The sequence below is a fragment of the Aythya ferina genome, assembly GCF_964211825.1.
Source record: "Aythya ferina genome assembly, chromosome: Z".
Lineage (NCBI taxonomy): Eukaryota > Metazoa > Chordata > Aves > Anseriformes > Anatidae > Aythya > Aythya ferina.
The window spans coordinates 21491477-21514905 of NC_140299.1; the positions used below are offsets into that span (position 1 = coordinate 21491477).

Here is a 23429-nt window from a genome sequence, read left to right on the forward strand (position 1 = left end):
GGTTTCAGATCAGCACTTTCATATTTTATCTTACCAACCAAAACCATTCTGTGATTTATCAATGCTGATCTTAAGGTGGTTGTTCTGATGCCTATGCTGAAGAATGTATATGGTATTTTAAGTTGTTCTAGAGCATCAGAGATACCTGAATGGAGCTGGCAGAAATGTCCAGGACTATAAAAACTATTTGAGCTGGTTTCTACCATAGCTCTTGAAGCACTGCACACCTGGTCTTTATACCATCAATATTCCCACTTCTGAGTTCAGCCCAGGATCCCCAAGTCGGATGCTTAAACTTCCTCACTGCTCCATTTTTGAGGTTTTGTTAGTTTATTGTTTTTCTTTTTTTTTTTTTTAAACCAACCACGCTCCCACCTGTAAAAGAAAAACCACCAGTAGCATATCTTTGTTTTACTACCTTAGCAAAACTGATGACTCTACTAATGTGTATTTTCTTTTCTCAGAAAGAGCAGTCAGGCATTAGAATGGGTTGCCCAGGGAAATACTGGAGTCAACACCCCTGGGAGTGTTTAAGGAAAGGGTGGATGTGGTGCTTAGGGACATTGTTTAGTAGGTGATATTGGTAGTAGGGCAATGGTTAGACTGGATGATCTTGGAGGTCTTTTCTAACCCTAATGATTCTTTGATCCTTTATATTGTAAAGGACTGATACTGGACTTGAAATATGCTTCAAGCAATTGTTATGTGGTTTTCATGGGTCATGTACACATTTACTTCAGGTTGCAATGCTTTATATCTGTCAAAACAATTAGTCAATGTTACCCATAAATCATTTGAATTATTTCATCTAATCTATTCTTAGGTTAGTGACGTTGGAGAATAGTCCTTGTCTTACACCTGAGCTCCTGAGAATATTTCAGAACATGTCTGCCCTTCTTGGTGAGCCTTTTACTAATAAAACTTCAGTTTGCTTTTTTTCAAATTCCTGTATTGTTACTGAAAATCTAACACCAAATTTGCTGAGTTTTACTGGTGTGGGTTATATATTTGCCTGTTCTGCTTACAGCCATAATGATGATTTCCAGTTTCAAGAATTGAATTTTCCATTATTAGCTTTTCCATTATTTAGTCAATAATTACATAGGAGGTTTTCAAACTCTCTAAATGTTTAAAAGTGTATTGGACAAGCAACACTGAAATTAAAGGCAGTAGTTTTGCCTGAGTTGTTGCCAAATATAAACTTAATAATGAGAATTAAGGTTCAGATTTTTTTTTCTTTGCAAATAAATGCGGTATAAAAATTTTGCATTTCAATTTCATTATATAAATATTTTTGATTCATGAAATCTTTAGTTGTGCTTTTTTAGGCTGTGGAACTCATGTAGCAAATATATATATTTTTTAAAGGAATGTTTTTATAAGATTACAGAAGCTGGCTTTCTTCTTATAGAGTGATTTTTGGCTCTTAATATTTTATTCTGACTGAAGGTCAGTAGAAGGTTGCAACACAGTGGGTAGGCAGAAGATAATTCCTTCTGTTACAGTGTTGCTTCAAGTACACTAGGTCTCTAATGACAACTGTGCTCAGGAAAGCTGTATTTTGTACTGGTTTTAGTATTTATCTCCAGATACACCTTTTAGTTTCTGTAGCTGCCCAATACTTACTTTCTCTTCACTCATCTACAAACATTCCCTTTCTCCTCCTTGTTCTTTGTTAGTAGTAGGTAGTCTGCTCTGGGAAACTAACAATATACAAGTGGCCATGATTTTTATGGGTGTATCACTACCATTCTACTTGTGTTAAGTTCAGAAATGGGCTGTGCTTGTGCTTTCCTTACATTTTCTGTTTCTGTTTTCTGCCTAGTTTTCGAGCAATAAGTTCCATGGAAGTGATAGGGATGAATGGAAACCGTGGCACACACTTCAGACAAAATGTAGATGTATTATGAAATCAGAATCAGATAGTGGCTGGCTTTCTGGGCTGCAAGAAGACATTGCTGGCTCGTGTTGAGTTCCTCATCAACCAGAACCCCCAAATCTTTCTCCTCAGGACTGCTGTCAATCCATTCTCTGTCCAGGTATATTTGTACCTGGAATTTCCCTGACCCATGTGCGAGACCTTGCACTTATGGTGTTGACCTACTTCTCAAGTTTGTCAAGGTCTCTCTGAATGGCATGTGTTTCCTCCAACATGTTGACTGCAGAGCTCGGTGCTGTTGGCAAGCTTGGTGAGGGTGTGCTCAGTCCCACTGTCAATGTTGCTGACAAAGATGTTAAACAGAGCCAGTCCCAATACTGACCCCTGAGGAACACCACTTGTCAGTTGTCTCTATTTGGACACTGAGCCATTCACTGCAACTCTTTGAATGCAGCCACTCAGCCAAATCCAATCCTGTCTCCAATTTAGAGAGAAGGTGGTTGTGTGGGACAGTCTCAAGTGCTTTGCACAAGTCCAGGCAAAGGATGTCAGTTGCTCTTCCCTATCTACCGAAGCTATAACCCCATTGTAGAAGGCCAGCAAATTTGTCAGGCATATGTGCCCTTAGTGAGGCCATGGTGGCTGTCACCAGTCACCACCATATTTTCCATGTGCCTTAGCGCAGTTTGCAGGAGGATGTGCTCCATGATGTTGCCTGGCACAGAGGTGAGACTGACTGGCCTCTAGTTCCCCAGTTGTCTTTTTTTCCCATTAAAAAAAATAGATGTTATGTTTCCCCTCTTCCAACCAGTGGAAACTTCACCAGGCTGCTGTGACTTCTCAAACATGATTGAGTGGCTTAGAAACTTCATTCACCAATTTCTTAGGCTTCTTGGGTGTATCTCATTAGGTCCTGTGCAATTGTGTACTTTCAGGTTCCTTACACGGTCTTAGACCTGATCCTTTCCTACAGTAGTCAGTCCTTTATTCCCCCAGTCCCTGCCTTTACCTTCTGTGACTTGGGTGGTGTGCCTAGAGCACTTCCTGGTGAAGACTGAGGCAAAAAAGTCATGGAGTACCTCAGCCTTCTCAATTTCATGTGTAACCAGGACTCCCATTTTCTTCTTGAGAGCACCTGTGTTTTCCCTAATCTTCCTTTTATCAGGGATGTACTTGTAGAAGTTCTTGTTGTTGCCCTTGACATCCCTGGCCATATTCAATTCTACCTGGGCTTTAGCTGTCCTGACTTGACCCCTGGCTGCTCAGACAGTGTCTCTGTATTTGTCCCAGGTTACCCATCCTTGCTTCTACCATCTGTAGGTTTTCTTCTTGTGTTTGAGTTTGACCAGGAGCTCCTTCATCCATGCAGGCCTCATGGTGATTTTGCCTCACATCCCCTGTGTTGGGATGCATCGTTCATGAGCTTGGAGGTGATTGCTGCAGACAAGGCTGCCTTTGAGCTTCACATTCCCCACAAGCCCCTCGTTCATGAGGCCCTAGAGAACGAGGTCTATCTTCTAAGCTTGTAACAACTTGTTTTATTTTTTAATGAATCCTGGAGAAGAGCGAGACACTCCTTTGGAAAAAATGTACATTCCTCAAAGGAACATTTCTTATTTTCATTAAAGAAAGTTAGTGTATGATACTGACAGCATAAATACTACATATAAGCTAGGCAAGTTTTACTTAAGGTGAGGCTTCAGACATGCTTCTGTCAATTTTTCCTACATCAGAGATGGAGTTGAGTGGTGAAAATACAATTGCACTTGCAATATGTAATCATAAACTGATTTCCTTGTATAGCCTTGTGGAACTCGTTTACTTCTTGATCATTTTTCTGACAAACTTTTGTTTTCTGACTGCCTTTTCAGTCAAAAAAACCTATGATTTCTATAATCCAAATTAGTGTATGTTTTCCAGAAAGCAGAAACCATTCTGATGCATATTTTGCGTGCAATTCAGTTTTTTGTTATATCTGGCTGGACTGCTTCCACATATCATAAACATGGCAATGCAATATTGAAATAGTGCTTGAATTTAAAGTTAGTGCTAAATTTATTTTCAAGTTATGTCGTTACAAAAACTGCAATATTTCTAGTATGCCTTAGGCACCTGCTTTTTCGATACATTGTACTTGTAAAAGGGATCCTCCACTTAAATCCAGTGCAACAACAACGTTTAAGCTGCAGCCACCTGAAGAAGAAAATATGTTAATCAGAAATGACTGTCCAAGTTAGTTAAATTACTGCTCAGTCTTAATTCTATAGTAGTTTCTCCAGTAGACAGTGGCAGTAATGATATGAAACTTCCAACATTTAAGAAAAACACTCCTTTACCCATCCTTCCCACCATGGTGATATAACTGGCAAGTTTGTTTATTTTCAGTTGGACAGATGCAGAAACCCATTTGACTTTTGAGATCCTCAAATTCTTAATCTCAAGATCCTGATGTCTTATGTGCCCTAACTTTCTGAGGTAAAATACATGAGAAAAGTGCACTTGAGTCTGGTTCTCATTCAGTCTTAAGTTTCCAAAGTGGAAGCTGTAAAGCAAATCTGGTGAAAGGGGGGTCATAAGTAGATGATTGCTTTGCATATGTCTTTCAGAGCTGGCATGGACCTATCTTCAAGGCACTCCACAAAATTATTTTGTTGGAAATACGGTATAAGGAATATGAACCTTCTGACCTTCAGTTTCTGAATTTATTCTTACTGAATGGAATTACTCTAATACACAAGTAATATAATTGTGTTTCTGCTGTGATTAACTAACTACTCTGTCAGCGACTGTGTTCTTCTGAAAAAGTGTGCTATTAGAGGTCAAGATGGTTGAACTAGAAGAGCTGGAAGGAAAAGAAGAGGAAAGTTCTTAGATAAGGTTTTTTGGACATCAGAGAGAGGCAGCATACTCTGTCCTGCTGAGAATGAGAAAGTGGTTGTGGGAGAAGCCTTTATGCTAGAGAAGAGAAGTTCCGTATGCATTTTGTTTTCTTATTTCATCTTCTTCACTTCCAGATAATGATTTTTAAGACTTGTTATTAATGTTACCTCTCATAGAGGTACTGTATTCATGTATGCATAGGTGACAAACTACTATAGGAATTGAACTGTGTATGTAATAGTGCAGCTTTGATAACTCACCCAAAGGCACCGTGGAAAATAGTGTTGATGACCATTTGTATGTAAGCATATGATTAAGGAGGTATAGAAAACAGGCTGACAGTCGTAGATTGTATATTGTTGAGTTTGTTGGCTTTTCACAGTGTAGCTTTTGCTTTGAACTAACTTCTTTCATGGATGAGGTCCTGTGCTTACATGGTTGTGACTGTATACCATATTCTTTAGCGAAGTGGTATAAAATTGAATGAAATACATTGTGAACAAATTGTCAGGTAGTTTTTGAAGTGCACTATGAATATCACTTAACTGGAACATGTTGCTGTGCTGTGTTTTCTGTTGATGAATTCATATCTAGATGATTGCAAAAGAATGTCACCTGTTGCACAATTCTTATGAAGTGCTCTTATGATGCTTACCGAGATTTGTCTATGATTACTTCCTGGCCCATCGGTAGCACCTGGCAAGCCTGAACTTTGAAGATACCCCTACTACTTCCTCTTATGCTTTCTCTGCTGGAGATAATCTTTACTGATAACAGTACCTTCAGGGTCCTTTGACTTCAATTCCAAACTTAAATTTACAGCATAAAGAAGCAATTGTTCACCTTTGCTTCTCCTAGATCTTTTGGGAGAATTTTTATGACACATATATTCATGTGCCTGTTGGCAAGCTGTTCCAGTGCTGGATACATAAAAATTAGTTTGGGATTTAGTTAGATTTTTTGTTGAGTGTTTTATACATTCCTACTGCTTTTTTCATCGTTTGAGCATCTCTTTTTCATGGCCATGTCACAGGCTTGTGGCATATATCAACATAGGTATATGTCAAACATCTCTTTTACAGTCAACTTCAAGGGGAAAAAATTTAAAAAAAAAAAGTTTGTTTTTTAACTAGTTCCAATGTAATATATAGCTTTTCATTTTCAGATAAATCTGAAAGAGCTTTTCATATGTTGGAACTGGATGTGAGCGGTACAAATCAATTAGATTTGCTTCTTAAAGTAATCAGTGCTGTCGTTAAATCTTAAAGATATAGGAATAGAATGTTATGTTTGATAAGAGTAATTTCACTTGTATAGCTGACCTTCCTTCAAACAGCATAGTACTATCACTGATGTATAATAATAATTCACAGCATAATTGTAATATTTAATTTTCATTTCTGCACTGTTAATATTTAAATTCTGAGGAAATATAATTGCCCTACAGAGGGGTTGCAGCAGATTCTCTTAGTGCAGCAGACTGAATAATGTGGAATGGAGGAATATATTCTCTGTGGATGAATGTAATTCTGCAGCAAGACTGCTTAAAATTACAGCTGAATCTGATACAATTTCAGGTTGGGGTATGTCAGAGTCAAAACATACCTGCTTTAAGAAGCATCAGGTTTAACATGAAAAATGCTTTTAGAAGACACTGATCTTTATGCACAGATGACCAATTAAATTTTGTAGTTTGTCTTAACTGTTTTTTTCTTCTGGCAAGAAATAATTTTGCTTGTAATTTTGCTAGTTGATTTTTATTATCTTTCTATCAGCTATCAAAAGCTCAGTAGTATTTCATGTTTAGGTGACCATTTATTTATTTGTTTACTGCACCAGTGTCTGAAACTTAATGTATGGTTGTATTCAATAAAAAAAAAAAATTTGCAGGCTTCTAAGAAGAATGTAAGAACTTCAGGGAAAAAAAACAAGTGCAGTATTAGTAGTATCATAGAATAGTTTTCAGTTGGAAGGAAGGTTGATAATGACCTGGTTCCAGCTCCCCTGCCACTGGTGGGGGACTGCCTACTGCACCCACCCACCCCCCCCCTCCCCCCCGCACTGGATGGGATTGTTCAAAGCCCCAGCCAACCTGGTCTTGAACACTTCGAGGGATGTGGCATCCACAGCTTCTCTGGGCAACCTCTTCCAGTGCCTCACCATCCTCATAATAAAGACTTTCTTCCAAATGTCTAATCTAAATTTTCCGTCCTTTAGTTTAAAACCATTACTCCTTGTCCTGTTGCTACACTCCCTCACACGAGTCCATCTACAACGTTCTTGCAGGCCCTCTGAGTACTGGAAGTACATCCCCAACATTCTTTGAGTACTGGAAGGTCCCCCCAGAGACTTCTGTTCTCTAGGCTGAACAGCCCTAAATTTCTTAGCCTTTTTTTTTGTAGGAGAAGTGCTCTAGCCATCTGATCATCTTTATGGCCCTTCTCTGGACTCACTCCAACAGGTCCATGTTTTTCTTATGCTGGGGTCCCCACAGCTTAACACAGTACTCCAAGTAGGGTTTCATGAGTGGAATAGAGGGGGACTACAAAATATGGTAATAAAGTTAATAATAAAGTTAATATATCAGAATCTTTTGATGAGGTTATTGGATGGATGACTTGAAAGTCCATCTCTTTTCAAGTAATGATATTTAAATATCTAAAATGAGTGATAATAAGGCATGACCTGTACAATCACTGAGATATCTAAGTAATCATGCATTCAAAGCTCTTCAAGGGCTATGTCATATAACAGAAACTTTAATGATCTTTATAATGAGAAGGGAAAGAAGGAACTGTTCAAACTCTCTAGAAGTTTTCAGATACTGCAATAGAAAACCGGCCATAGTTTCTGTCTTGGAAAATTATCTGTAGAAGTTTTTCCTTTATAAGCATCACTAGGTGTAAGCCCCACTTTCGTAGAGACTGCATGCATTTAAGCCATGGAACACATACCAGATTTTAGCCAGCTCTTGGAGTTTGTTTAATCTGATAAGGATTATTTTTAGTCTGTGTATCAGACGCTCCATGAGAATGTGCCTTTTTACCTCTTTCTTCAAATTGTATCTGTACGCCATCTATTAGATCTGTGTGCTTTACTTAACTAAAGTAGTCATGGTATGGCCTATAGCTCAGCTTGTTTCAGTCTAGAAGCTCAATGCCATTTGACATGGCTCATAGGTCAGACAAGCAGACTTTATTTTGCTCCTTTGATGCAACAGTTACTGAATCAAACAGGAAAGAGATGATGTATCAGAAAGTGCAGGACCCTCATATGTTTCGTCTGTTTGTTCTGTCTTCAGTAGCTTCTTTGTGTATTGTTACATCCAAAACTACTTTTTTTTTTTCTTGATTAGAATTAGCTTTTGGGTTTATAGGATTTCTTGTGCTTCCATATGAGAACACGTTAGCTGAACCCAGTAACCTAGCAGGGAAATAGAATTTGAATGGTACTGAATCTAACTACTTTTTTTTTTTTTTTTTTTTCCTATTTGTAGGCCTTTGGCACTTTATTGCTGTATGATGAAAACCAGTTTTAAAAGTGGATTGTTTTGGTTGTATTTCAATTTGGCTATGAGTTTCTGAATTGCATGTTTATTTTTTTTTCCAGAGCTGAGTTCAGAAAACCTCAAAAATTGCTTTAAGATCATCAATGCTTATATTTTCTTATCATCGACTGAATTTTTGCAGGTACATTACCATGGTATAATACCTCATATTCCTTATTAAGCACCTTAATTCCCTACTGGCAAGTTATTATTCTTTTTTTAACAAATGCTGGGAAACATTGGGCACATTAACGTTTATACTTTTGCTCATTTGTGTGTATATAGGAATGTTAAAATCCTAGAATCATAGAATTATGTTGTTTATGGCACGTGGTGAACACTCAATAAAATCAGATTTCTGAAAGATTGAGAATTAATGTTGATCAGTTTAGTAGTTTCCTACCTGAAAAGGTCCTGTGCAGGGCAGTAATCATTACTCTATTGTTTCTCCTGCCAGATTAAAATTATGATAAGTTCTATCAAAAAATGAAAGTTCTATCAAGAAATGAACTAGTGATACTATGCCATGATTTAAAATCTTCTCTGTTAAAAATATCACTAATTGTTTTGAAATATATATGTAAACATATAAAGCTCAGTGCAAGGTGAAATATAGGAGGTTCCACTTAAATATGAGACGAAACTTTCTCATGGTGAGGGTGACAGAGCACTGGAACAGGGTGCCCAGGGGGGCTGTGGAGTCTCCTCCTCCAGGGATATTCAAAACCTTCCTGTGTGATGCAATCTAGGTGTTCCTGCTCTGGCAGGGAAATTGGACTGGTTATCTTCAGAGGTCCCTTCCAGTCGCTGACATTCTGTGCTTCTGTTACTTAATTTCAGATGTATGCTGTTGACTTGTGTCGATCATTTTGTGAACTCTTAAAGGACATCACTACTGAAGGTCAAGTTCAAGCTTTAAAGGTAGAGTACAATGAAAATAATGTTAATATTCAGCTCCAGACATCAGTATTCTTACTTTCTAGTTCTGTCAAGTTTAAATAACATTTTCAAGTGTGAATATAGAACTTGTAGAAAAAGAACAGCTGATTTCACACATCTTATTACAGGAGTCAGAGATGTTTGAAACTACATATTTGAAGTGTATGTATTGGGAGCATGTATACATGCACACATGTATTTTCAAAAAAGTATATTTATATATGTATTTTACCAAGAGAAGGCTAGTATTGTCCCATATAGTCACTGTAAAAGATGATTCTATAATAATTAGCTGATGCACTTGCTGTTCCTGTACCATCTCTGCAATGCTTTAAGTCATGTGATTTCAAGATGTTTTTAAGTAAATTTAGGTAAAGTTTGAGTGCTCTTCTTACAGATTGATTTAGATTAAGAGTCTGAGATCTTCTCCACTTAGATTATTACAGAAAGAAGGTTAGTGTGGGCTTGCACCCTCATGAAAGCAGTTCATTTTGCAGCAAGGTAGCAGCACATTTAAAATGCCAGATGACCAATCACTGTATGGCAAAGATGATGCTATTCTTAGAAAACCATGAGGACACTGAGTTGCAAAACAAAGATTGTTTTGAGTCAAGGTAACTCGATGTAATCTGTGAATATTGGTCACCCAGGGTAGGTGAAGAGAATTTATCAAAGCTTTTCAATTCTAGCTGACTTATAAAATGGAGAAGACAACATAAAAGATACCCACACTTGTAATTACAAATAAGAAGGCAAAACTAAGATGGTTAATAAGTTTTAAAACTTGTCCTATTTGTGTTTTCAGCTTGATTCAGAATTCAAAAAAATATTTTCCATTATTTGGTTCAAAATGCAACATAAAGAAATGATTCAACTGTAAAAATTTTCAAAATCATTCAGCACACATCAATAATGTAGATTCATTTTGAGTGTTTCTAATCATTATATGAAAAGAGATAACTACCTAATTGCCATATCTAACAATCCAAATCTGAGATTCATCTGTACCCTGTGAATCGTAATTGATCCCTTTGGTCATACAGTAATTTTACTTCTCAGTATTCAATACCAGTAAGAATAATAATCAAGAGTTCAAGTTTTGTAACTGGCAAGATAAGGCTGAAGTGATGAGGCTACATATATACATTCATTATAAAAAGTCTTTGTGATTTTATTATTAAATAAGCACAAAGCATCACATTTTTTTTTTCCTGCATTTCTGTACAAATAGTAGAATTTAATAGCTCTTGGACCTGTATTTACTACATACTGAATGTATATACTCTTTATCATGTACATATTCTATATCACATTGCTTTGTATAGCACACTTGTGTTTGTACTGTGACATCATGTTCAGCCTATCTTTGCGTTTGTCGTAAGTTGCTTAGTAGTAGCAACAGCTGCTTAGATGGAATTACTGGATGTTTTTTAAATTATTAAAAAAAAAAAAAAAAAACACAAACTATTTCCACACAAACTTGAAATGGTATTATGCAAGAGATCTTGCAAAATTTGTAAGCATTTGAAATATTGTATCTGACCTTTCAAATATTCCTTTTGAGGAGTTTCAGGAGGAAATAAAGTTACAATAAGAACTTTAGTAGTAATACAGGATCATATACTATACAGAATAGTAACTGTAGTTTTACTACTTATATTTTCAGTGGCAGTACTTACTAGGAACTTCGTGTTGCTTATGAAGTCCAGTTCATTATAAACACAACAGAGGCAAAAATTAAAATCTCACCTACCTCTTTGGGTTGCACAACTATTTGCAGAAAGAATCTGTGGACAGGGAAACAACAGGAGGAGTTAATAGCCCTCCTCCATTTATAATTCCTGCTGCAGGGAGCATAAGGACTCTAGCTCTGTAGTTTAAAATGTTAATACCTATCCATTGATGGTATTATTTAGAGTCTGTTATTGGGCAAATACATGATATAGCAGCTTTTAATCTGAACCTTAAAATGAAATAACACTAGTAATATGGCATACTTATACACTTGGCTGCAGTGTGACCTTGCAGTAGCCACGGTTTGTCCACTGTAATTTGAATACCTTCCTAGTATGCCTATCTGATCACAAAGGAATAACTGAAATATCAGTGTAAATATTTGTATTTTAAAAAAGAAAGTTTTCTCAGGCATCACCATACTGATGTGTTGAACAACAAAAAAAAGATCAATACTGGCAACAAATGTGGGAGTGTTCTGAAATACTGTGTTACATACAGGTTTGGTTTGTTTGAAAATAGGCCTTAGAGCAGTAAATAAAAGCATAAGGTTGAAGAACCTTAATTTGGTTAAGGCTTAAGACAAGTAGTAATAAGACAATTTATTACAAGATTGCTGAGGCTTGATGCAACTTGATTTTCAAATTATCTGAGATTAAACAATGTGTTTTTTCTGCCGTTTTTATCCAAAGATAAGTGATGCTATAAACAAATCCGTAGAAATAAGGCACACACACAAACACACACGAAAAAGGAAATAAAGGGGATAGACCTAGTGAACAAAAAGTAATTCTGTTATTACTCCAATACTAAGAGTAGCATATAAAATAAAAAGGAGAGATCTAAAGCAATCAAAATTGGCTTAAATGGGTTTTCTGTGTGTGTGTATGATGACTGTATTAACACATGTCTTAAGACAGTTGAAATGATTGCTAAATTATTCTGTCAGTAGCAGTGGTTAGTGTCTAAGGAGAATGAGAGGATTACGGAGCATGAGAACTTAGATCATCTGTCTTACAATAACTCATAACTGTCAAATGTGTTAGGTAAATAAATACCTTTTTCTCTTCTGGAGGAGGTTGTATCAAACAAATGTTAATCCTCTTGTCAAAGAAGTTCTGACTTTTGTGGTCACTTGAAAATTCTTCTGAGATATGGGACTTCAAAAACTCAGATTCTTAATATTTTAACTACTGCTGCATTTAGATTCAGGAGCAATAAAGTTATTGCTTACAAAAATTTACTTCAGGTAGTTTTAGTCTATAAAGTAAGCCTGCAATAAAGAAAACTCTTCCCCTTTGTTTGTGATAAAAGTCCTATTCTACAAGTTTTTGAACATCACTTTATTAAGAAAAACAAACTTGTCTGGTAGTGTTGGCAAATAATGAGTTTTTCTTGGGAGTTTGAATGTTGCCAAGAGAGACTTCTTGGTAACATTCTATCAGTTTAAAACCTCTGTTCTGTTAGCTCAAAAATAGGTTTACAAATAATTAGAAGATACTTCTGTTGCTCTTGGTGGTCTGCACATCAATATTATTGGTGAACATACTACACTGTATTTTAATGATGACAATCTCTATATATCTCCTCGATCCTTTCATAAGATTACCAGTTTGAGTCTTGGATGGACTTCTACTTCTCTAGGCTGGTAAATGTGTACCTCACTCTCATGAGCAAAGTGTCTTAAGTCACTTACATGTATAGATGAGAAAGGAAAGGCATTTATGACTCTTTTTCCCTCAGGTGGACTTTGTTCTCCTTGTTGTCAGGTTAACAAATTGGTTCCAGAGTTTAAACAAGAACTAAACAACTGTATTATTTCAGAGGAGTGCAACAGACTCTTTCATCTACAGGAAGGAGCCTCTTTGTTGAGATTTCAGCAGCACACTTTTTTGGCTGCTAGCCTCAAAGTATCCACAGAGTTTAATAACCAGCTTGTTGAAATCAGTCTCAGTGCTGTTAATTAATGGTAAAGTCTTTATCTAGTACAATACATTTATTAACAACCCTTCTGTGCTGGACCTTTTACTTGGGTCCACATGCAACTGAAAAACAGGTTGTATGCACTACACATAGCAAATTCCCAATACTTGCAACAGAATTAGCAATCTGAATCATCCCCAATATCATTTGGTATGCAAATTAGAGCCCCATAATACATGTTTTACCTTAGTGGTACATAGTACTTTTTTTCTTTGCAGGAAAAAGATTTTCCTTCTTAGCAAGTAATGTCTGAGTCTTTTCAATTATGTGCTACTCTTGCTGTTTCATCCTACCATTATTTCTACACATAACTCAACACCAGTGTTTTTTAAGGACCTGCAGGGTTAGTGTTACAACTGCTTTTCAACTCTAGTGGAAGCAAGGAAAGATTACATACGGTTTATTGCTGCCTGTAGCAATTTCTTCTCTTAAATTTGAAAACTGAAGTCTGGTCAAGTCTTGTATGTAACCAAGCTGTTATAATATACTTTTATACATGTAGCATACATTTATGTATCTTTCTCGCAGGAATCTTTCCAATCTTATTTAACATCCATCTCTTTCTTATTTTCTACTCCATAATCCAAAATTGACCAAGTAAATCTACTAAATAACCTGGACAAGATTTTATGGGAAAGCTGGCGACCTCTTTTATCAAACTTGCCACTTTGTGGCTTCAATCAAACTTGCCGATGTGTGACATCAAAATTCACTATAAATAAGCAATATTAACATAATCTCTTTGGGGGGAGGATCTATTGTATAGGAAATGCAAGATTATAATTTCTCAAACCATTTTTCTCTTTTGTGCTTTTTTCTTTAAAAGCCTTAATTTAAATACTTTATCATATCCAGTTGCAAACTTTATGAAGTAATCCTGCATGCATTAGCAAGTTTTGACTCTTGAGCTTAATCTCCAAGAGCAAGCATTTATTTAAATGAAGCTGTTGGCCATCCACTAAAAGGGAGGAGCTGAAACACAATTCTTGCTTAATTTCTCAAATCATTAAATTTACTGTTACATATCTCATGAAATAAAAAGCCATAACTCTTTAGTGCAAGTATTTAATCGTTTTATTTATTAAAGAGAAATTCCTTTAAAGTGGCTTGGCTTCTCATGTCAGTTTGCCATGTGAGAATGAAAGCAGGTCAGGTTTGCAGAGCACTTAACTAGAACGTACTTTCAACAGTCCTGGGTTTTGTTAATGGTAAATATCGTACCAAAGTTTTATTTATAGATAGGTATATGTAGTTTTAAAGTTTCAATTATGGTTTTTAAATGTATTTATTGTCTAATTTTATTTTGTTCTTAAGGTTGTGGAAAATGTCCTGAAAGTAAATCCTGTTTTGGGTCCTCAAATGTTTCAGCCCCTTCTGCCATCAGTATTCAAGGGGATTATAGATGGGGAGGTAAGAGTTTTTCTTTTTGTCCTCTCTACTTTTCCTTTTGAACAGGAAAGTACCTTCAATTGTCTGGCCCAGTTTTCTTGTGTTGGTATTTCTCTCTTTTTCTCTAGTTTTAAGTCCATCTGATAACTCTTTGACAGCTATTTTCATAAGTATTTTCAGCTATTTTCATTAAGTATGTAGTAAAAATGGTAGCACAAGAGTTAAATCTATTCATCACTTATTTTGTCATCTAATGTTCATTATAATAAAATACCACAAGTTTTATTATTCTGTTCCTTCACCTTTAACACTGAAAATTTGCTATGACTGCACTGGTAGCACTTAAATGCTTTGTAGGTATTAGGGCTTTTTGGTGTGTCTTTTTTGTGATATACTACTCATTTTTCAGTGTACGTGCATTAGAGAAAAGCAAGCTGGAATGTAGGGAGAAGAGTGACTTGACCTCTTTTTTTTTTTTTTTTTTCTAATTTACATAACTAATATGAAGAGCTGAAGAATGTGAGAATGATTTATGTAAGGTGGAAGCAAGTTTCATATTTTGTTTACTTAAATGTCTTTGTTTTCTCTGTGCCTTCAACAAATTTGTATGTTGGACAGAAAAGAGTAAAATCAAATATGCTTTAACCAAGTACTGATAGGAGGAAAAGGTATGTTTACTGGCAGAACTGGTGGGTGAAGTTCTCTCTGCTTGTGACCTCTTTGATCAAAACATCTCCTTTTTTATCAATATTTGACTTGTACTGTGATTAAGTTAAATAACACATGTCCAAGATTAGACTAAGTAATATTGCTTAATAGTTTTATTTTTGCAGTACAAAAAAAAAAAAAGGACTTTGAACAGGTATTAATGTGTTAACATTTTCAGGTAAATGTTGGAGTTCTGTTTTTCAAGTAGGCAGTTCTGCAAGATACATTATTAGATGTTGGATTTATCTGTAGCTTCTTTTAAAATGAAAATAAAAGATAAGTAACAACTTCAGAAATACTAGCTGTGTTTATTGTTACTAAAACTTAAAACGCTATTTTGTAACCATAATCAATATTAAGAATAACTTTTTATAACAATGAAGTATATTGCTTATTTTCAAGCTGCTGACTTTTAAATATATATGGTGAAATTGTTTTGCTTGTTGTCATGGCTGTTTGAGAGTAACAGACCATGGATTGCCATGTTTCTCATTTTGTAATTGTCAGTATACTCTTTGGTAACAATTGCTCAATATTGTGTTCTAGGAACATTTAAAATTATAATTTAATAAAATATATAAAGGATGCATGTAAATGTTTTCTGTGCATTTCTGTGCTGTATGTTAAGTATTTTTAACACTCGATTGAACTAAATATGCTTTGTTTTGGTTTACTTTTGTTTCAGAGATACCCAATGTTGATGTCTACTTATCTGGGTGTCATGGGTAGAGTTCTACTACAAAATACAAGTTTTTTTTCATTACTTTTGAACCAGATGGCATGTGAATTGGGTCAGGAGGTAAGGATGTTTGTCTTGGTATTTCAACAGGGTTTCATGTGGAAATCTCGCATTCTTCTGACGTGAAAAAAAATATTTCCCTGTGTTTTCAGTGCTTCTTCCTCCCCAGTACAAGCATGTTCCCTTTCTCCTGCTTTGTTCCTTCTCCTGAGCTCCTTCACCAAGTTTTGTGTGTTCCCTCAATTTTTTTAAAACATCTCAAGAAATTTTATACAATCTCTAGATTTTCTTCTTGCTGTATTCTGTTATGATCTTTATAAGCCTTCTTAGTTTGCATGATGCTTCAGGGTGAGAGTTGCTTTCCTTGTTGCACCTTGATGGTTTTGTACCAGGGACAATGGTTTTAATTGTTCACCATTGATTCACCAGCACATTGAGCTGGTTCAATGTGCTCAGTTTTCAATTATGAGGTTACTGAGGCAGGCTCCTTTGCTACAAGTGTTTTGCTATGTCTTGAAGAGGAATTTAATAATTTTCTTCAGGTTTAAACAGAAAAAGACAAGTCTCTGCCACCAGTGAATTTTTTTTTTTTTTAGGAGTAAATTCACATGGCTTACATGTGCTAAGATTCTCATACGAAAACTGAGTAATTCAGTGTTCTGAATCTGCGCTCTCTGTCTGTGAACTAAATACATTTGTAATTTCAAGGTTACAATGGTAACCGTGGTTCAAGGCCTGGAAGCATGATCAATTAATGATTTTAAAGGGGGGTGGGGGATGTGGAGAGGCATGGAAAAATAAAAATACACCACTTGCTTCAGCTTCTGTCACATTTATGTAACTGTTTCCCATTGCAGTTGGACCAAATTCTTGGTAACATGATTGAAATGTGGGTTGATCGCATGGATAACATCACTCAGCCAGAGAGAAGAAAGCTGTCTGCTTTGGCATTGCTTTCACTTCTACCATCGTTGAACGGGTGAGAGAATTCAAGATGCATTAAAATAGTTCTTCAGAGCCCCTTTAGACAGTTTGTAAGACCTTTCACAATATTGCAAATTAATATTCAAATATTAGTAGTTTTATTGCATCTTTATTTAGGGCTAAAGAAGCTTAAAAAGATAAAATTTTGATGCTACATTATATTAATCTTTTCATTGGATTTGTAGTGATACAGCAATAAGTTTTTTTTAGCTTCTTTGAAAATGTCATTCAGCAAAAGTGAGGAAACTACAGTATTTTTTGACCATAATTTATAGTGTACATTCTCATGTTAGTATCGGATTAGCTGCTGCTCTCATATGTGGTTCTTTGAGTTGGCTCATTAATCTTTTGATGTCCCTTCTAGGGAATAATGTTTGTTCAGTCTTGTTTCAGGTTGAGGATAGTTCTTAACATTCATCCTGTTTTTCTACTTAATGACATTCAGTGGAAGAGTAACTGTGGAAAAACTGTGGAACAGATTTTTCCCTGTATGGCTATCAGCTTGTAGTATTGCCCTTTCTCTGACCATGGCAATTGGTGGATAAAAGCACAAAAAAGAGTTCTTAATGAAAATTCTGAACAGAGTTACTCTTTTAAATGGTCACTACAGGGATTGATTTGTAATATGTGTTTAGATGAGAGCTCAGGTCATATGTACCCTCAGAGTATTCTTGTTTGCTTTGAAAGTCGGGAATGCAGTATTACATGAGTTAATGTTTGGTCTCGTAGATTTCTTGAAAAATCTGAAGTATTTTCCAATGATAATTTAGATGTTGCTTACAAATCCTAAAGCTATGTTAATGTTTGTAAAGCTGTAGAGTACGTAGCTAGTACCTAAAAATCAAGGAACTCTTATACATATAACTTCAAGGTTTCATTTCTTTTAGTGTGCACAGAAGCTTTCATTTTTTTCCCCAGATCGTCAAGACAGATATTTAGTCAAAGGTGAACCAAGCAGCTGCTTTGAGAAAGCTTTTGTTCTTTTCAGCAAACATAAGTGTTAAAACTTACTAGTGTATTTGAAACATCCTTAGATGTGTTAGCTAAAACCTGAAGTTGCTGAAGAACATGCCTGTCTTCCTGTGAAGTTTCTTGTAAAGAGAGGAAGGAAAAAACTTGCTTTAGATAACCTTGTTATTTTGAACTACCTTCAGCTGTTCCAAATTTCCTGCTGCAAGAGCAAATTATTTTTGGCAGTCCTCAATGCAAAAAAACTTCTGCTAATGACAGTTTTAGTTTTCAGATATTCAAATTACTTAAGAACGCCTGTCCCCCCCAAAAAAAAATAAAATAAAAAAAAGAAAGCTTATCTTCAGTGGGCATATACTTATAAAGGCTACAAAAATTTTACTGTACAACTATTAGACTGACAAAGCCAAACATACCTTCAGACTGAATATGTGAAATCGATTCTGTCAAGCACTTGTTCCTTCTGCCTAACAGTGTGAGTCACTGTTTTTGGCATTTCATAGACATTTTATTACATATGCTTGCTGCATCTCACATGTGAAACTCCTGTTTAAGAAATGTTCTTTTGCAAGTCAATTTGCAGAGTTCAGCAAAAATATATTAAACTACTGTATTTAAACAGGGTACTTTAATTCTTACAAACAACCTTCTCAAGAAAAGCTATGTAATTTTGCCTTTTGAATTACCTCTCCAAACAGATTACTGATTAGACATTTCTTTGGATTTCCTAAGCCAGTTCAAGATTTCTCAGCTGCTAAGGCTGAACAGGATTTTTGTCTCCTGAGGATGGCAGTGAGGCAGACTTGCTCAGGAAAACCATGTATACGTTTCTGCTTGTTGCCGAGCAGGTTTCTACCCTCAGCTCACTTCCATAAAGGGTACTGCTAGTAGGTTTCAGGATTCCGCTATAGAGAAAATAGATATCTGTACTGCATCTAGCATTAATAAAGGATTTTAGAGTGGATATGATGGAAATTGTTACAGTGCAGTTGTAGGTCACAGTGGTTCTCAGGCCAATTTGTTGGCCTAAGCAAGTTATGAACTGTCACTTTATAACCCCAACTATAGCTGTCTTGTAAGCAATATCATTATATGGAATGACAGATCTTTAGTAGCAACAGTACCACTGCATTTTATCATCTATGCATATGGGCCTTCAATCCAGCATCCTGTTTATCTTCTACTCACAGCTGCACATTGTGTTAAGTCTTTAGAAGTTCATATTAAAAATATATATATATTAAAAAGAACAATAACTGTTTCTTTCCTGAGTAGTGTTGCAGCACCTTTTCACTTTGCAGTAATTTCCTGGTTTTACTCATTTGTTTTTTTTGTGTAAACCAAATGTTACTTAATTATCTGCATTTGCTGTCTTGAATCTGGGCACTCAAATTGTTAGTGTTCATTGAGTGACTGATACATGTATCCATATTGTTTTCCACATTTTATACTTGTACTGTCTTGTCACTCATATCTCCACATTCACTTTTTGCCTTTATTAAAAGCTCTTGGTACTTCATAAAAATTGAACCTTTTTTCACTAAATACAAGCTGTTTTTTAAAGGATTTTTGTCTTAAAGCTGATGTGAATAAGAGTAGGGTCTAGCAACAAGATTTAGGCAATAGGGATACATTTGCAGAATAGTCTTGTTTCCGTGTACAACACATGGGGGGGAAATGCACATAGACACACAACAGATAGAAAATTGAGGTGTGCTTTTTGTTTATTTTGTTTGAACACAAAAAGAATTAAAAGTTTGGAGGAAGAGAATCATGAGCAGGGTGCGAGACATGAAAGACGACAGCAGCCTGGAGTCCTGAGGATGAGTACATTCACAGATGTCATAAGTTCTTGGTCAGGTTTAGTCAAATTCTTGGTCAAGTTTAGTTTCTTGTAGAGCAGATATAATTCAGTTTGATTAAATGTCCCCTTGGTCCCTACAACAGTGCCTAGTGATAATGGTCAGGAGCAGCAGCATAAGTTTTCTTCAGGCCATTGTGGAAATGGAGGTGGGCCCCCACCACTGTCATAGGTGCTAAATCAGCAGTCTTTGCATTTCCCAAGACCGAAGTGGCTAAAATTGTACATCTCTCCCTTCTCATACCTATATAGCTCTGGAAATAATCAGTTTGCTAACTGTGCTTTTGTACTTTTTTATAGTATCAGTATCAGAATGTTTTGAAATGTCCTTTTTTTTGGGAATTTATAATTAGCAGAGTAGTGTTGTTTTTTAAATTCTTCCGGTTACTATCTCTCTATCTTGATAGAACACAACCATTACTGAAAAATGCTAAAAAATGAAAGGAGTATTTTACTTTCTAATAGGAAATAAAAGCATCAATTTGGCAAAATACAGTGGCAGTGATCGATTTAGCTTTATGTACTGCCTAACTGTAAGCATGGTTAACATTTGACACCATGTTGAAAGCTAAGCATTCCTCTTTTGCTGGGAAGTGTGATTATTGCTGTGCCTTTCATTCTTTAAAGTGGGGTTACGAACATTGTTTTTACTGAAAGTCAGTAAATTCTACATCTGGGATGTAATCTAGTTTTGACGGTCACACAGTCTTGGAAAGTTTCTTTCAAGACTCCTTGATATCTGTTAGATAATGCTGCTTTGGTATTTGTTACTTGTCCAGCAATGGTATGTTTCTGTGCTCAGATTCTGATATACTAGTGTATGGGATTTGCAAGATTTCTTTGGCCTGAACTGAGTATTGCTGTTTTTTTTATCACATCATTTTGTCTGGGAGCACACTTCGTTTTACACAGGTGTCTGTTGAAAAGAGGTTGTTGTAGATTGTGCTGTCCTATGTAATGCTGCCAGCTTAGACTCTATGGTTTGCTGATACTGAGCAGGAGGCTTGTGAACATCTGGCATTCATAGTCCAGGTTGGATTTTTAAGAGGTCCCAGATCTAATCAGTTTCTGCTTTCACTGGAAAAAAAAAAAAAAAAAAAAGGAGTCTTAGAGTCTATAGCTCTTATACTCTATAGCTCAGAGTAAAATAGCTCTTGGATTTGTTCTTGTTTCATGAAGCTTCTAAGGCCATGCAGGTTTTTGCTCACCTCTGATACTTGTCCTTTCACTGTTTTCTGTGAAAGTGGTTGTAGTTTTTTTAGATATTAAATAAAAGTCAATGCAAACTTCAACATAGAATTTGCAATGTGATATCCATGAAGAGCTATCTATATAAAATAGAAACATGCTGTACATAAATTATCCAAATCTGAATAGTGACATCTGTAACCTCTTATTAATATTGATTCCTGATGAGCGTTTTCAAGTGGAGAGCAATTGTTGTGATTACTCTGTCAATTTAAACAGTAGTCTGGTACTACAGTTGAATTTCTTTTTTCAAAATTCTCATGATGCTGTGTAGGGAAAGATGTGTTAATTTCATATAACTGATGTTCATATTCATATCAGTTTGGGAAGGTTACTAGAAAAAAAAATGGTAACAGAACTAATGGTAGGAAGTTAAGTCCAAATATTAAAGACTTAAATAATATTAAGGCAATTAATTAAAAGTTAGAATAAGTAGGTAGTAATTTCCTAATGGGCTTCTTTGTTCCACTTCTTACTGTTCATGAGGGTTTTTTAAGAGCTCACCTGTAAAGTGTATTTTGTCCGTTTTTAATTTCTTTCTGCTGTAAATTCTTAAAGTCAATGCCTTCCAAAAATGGTCAACTAATTGTGGTGCTTGTGAAATACGCTCACTTTTGCTAGACATAACAGTGTAGAGTGGTACAGCTCCAAAACAGCAGAGATTTTACTTTGCTAAGTATGAAATATAAAGCATTTGAACCTATCCAGTCTTTTTTCTTTTTAGATTATGGCACTTGAATAGTATTTCCAGTTTCCAGTGTTCACTCTTTCTCTTTGATTCAAATGTATTTGTCTGGAAAAACTATTGCAAAGAAGAGACTAAGAGCAGAAAAGGTTCTTCAGGTTGCTCTACTTGTATTTAATCTTTGTGTAAATGAATGTCTGCATTTTTTCATTGTGTATCAAATCTGGTATGTCAGCCAGTGTGATTTCTGCCAATTATAATTGGCATTCAGTGAGTTCAAGCACTTACAGTGTGCAATTATGAATCTTCATTAGGTTATTACAGAAGTTTTTCTTTGTCATTTTTTAAAGTTACTTCATTAGAAATTTAATTTTCCTCTTAAGAAGATGTCTATATGTAATATTAGGAAATAACAAGAAAGAGCCTAATAATGTCATATTCTCCTTCAGGGTAGTTATATCTTCCTTCATAAAATCAGAATTTGTTACATAACTAATTTTATCATCTCAATAAAGACACCAAAGCCATTGCCCTTCCTTCCCCACTTCCTTTTTTATTTTAGTGAAAGGTGTGTTCACCTACATAATTAGTATTTGACATCAAAGCACTGACTAGAGGATGCAGATTGGACTTACTGTTTAAACTTCTCTTGTTCAAAAACTCCATTAATTTTTCACCATATCTGAGTTTTTATTATGGGCTGGTCAGGAACATTTCCTATTAGGCCTATAAGGGTTGTTTGCAAAGAGTACTGAGTAATGACAAGGGGTTATGTCACTTAATGCAACTGAGCTACTGAAAAATAAAATAAACTGTAGTCATAAGGAATTGACTGCAGCTAGTATCTTGTTTTTGTTTGACCTATGTAAATACAGGATTTCAGGAATCTTTCCTAAAACTCTTCTAAATCTATTCCACCCTAAAATAAAATCTTTTAATTATATAGAAGACAGCAAAAGTTGTTAATGGTTTGTGGCAGGTGCACTCTGTTCCTGCACTTGACATAAGTCTTGTTCAGGCTTCTGAGCCATGGTAGGCCTCGATGGGATCCTTCCTTGCAATTTGGAGTTTCAGAACATGGTAAGGAATCTGAGCTTGACTATGAGTCAGTCACTTTTTCTTATAAATACATAGCAGCTAGAAAAAAGCTAATTTGAGCTCTCTAGGGATCGTGGCTGGCTTAATCTATGTGGTGAGGTTCAGCTGTGGTTCAGGACTGATGTTATGTCACTCCTCCATTGCCAGTGGACCGCAGGCATAATGGGTGAGTACAAACAGGCACTCCCTGATCGTGTCTCCAACCGTGCTGTTCAGGCTCTGGTCAGTACCAGAGCCATACATTCTGCAAGGTACCAGGTTGGCAGGGTTGGTGGAAAATACTAAAACTGCCTTATCTATACCATAGCCAGGATGATAGTACTGTTAGTCTCACAGTCCTTTAAATAGCAGTCCTGAGTAAAGGGCCCCTTGAGCTCTCCAGGGTCTGCAGAAGGCTGCACTCTCGATCTGCCCCCTGAGATGTGTGTGTCTTTATTCTGCTTCTTTGGCTCACGTGCTTCCTTTGTTTCAGTTTGGATTTTTATAGACAAAGATATTTTGGATGACATTTTGTCTCTTAAGTGAACTCATGCTTCTGACGTGAGATATTTGTGGCTGAAGCTACTTGATTCTCCTGTAATGTCTTTGTGTTTGTTTCTTGTGTTTACTTGTGTTTGGCCATTGATGGGCTTTCTCTTCTTCATTTTGCTAAGCAAGGTGTCTCATGTTAGTATAAACTGATTTTATAGTTAATCTATTTCTACATTTAATCTCTGACTTTACATCTCTTATTATTTCATCCTCTTCCCCTTTGAATAAGTCACTGTATTTTACAAGTGTTTAGTC

At 35.8% G+C, this 23429-nt stretch overlaps 1 protein-coding gene across 5 annotated transcripts in view; it reads left to right on the forward strand.

The window, feature by feature from the left end:
- IPO11 (importin 11) overlaps nucleotides 1-23429 on the forward strand; it is a 99868-nt gene that overhangs the window by 51105 nt on the left and 25334 nt on the right. For all 5 annotated transcript variants that reach the window (XM_084504702.1, XM_084504701.1, XM_084504704.1 and 2 more), the window contains exons 24-29: nucleotides 824-900; nucleotides 8369-8448; nucleotides 9147-9227; nucleotides 14277-14372; nucleotides 15745-15858; nucleotides 16656-16777. In XM_084504702.1, coding sequence (XP_084360828.1) covers nucleotides 824-900; nucleotides 8369-8448; nucleotides 9147-9227; nucleotides 14277-14372; nucleotides 15745-15858; nucleotides 16656-16777 — 570 coding nt within the window. The remainder of the gene's footprint in view (nucleotides 1-823; nucleotides 901-8368; nucleotides 8449-9146; nucleotides 9228-14276; nucleotides 14373-15744; nucleotides 15859-16655; nucleotides 16778-23429) is intronic.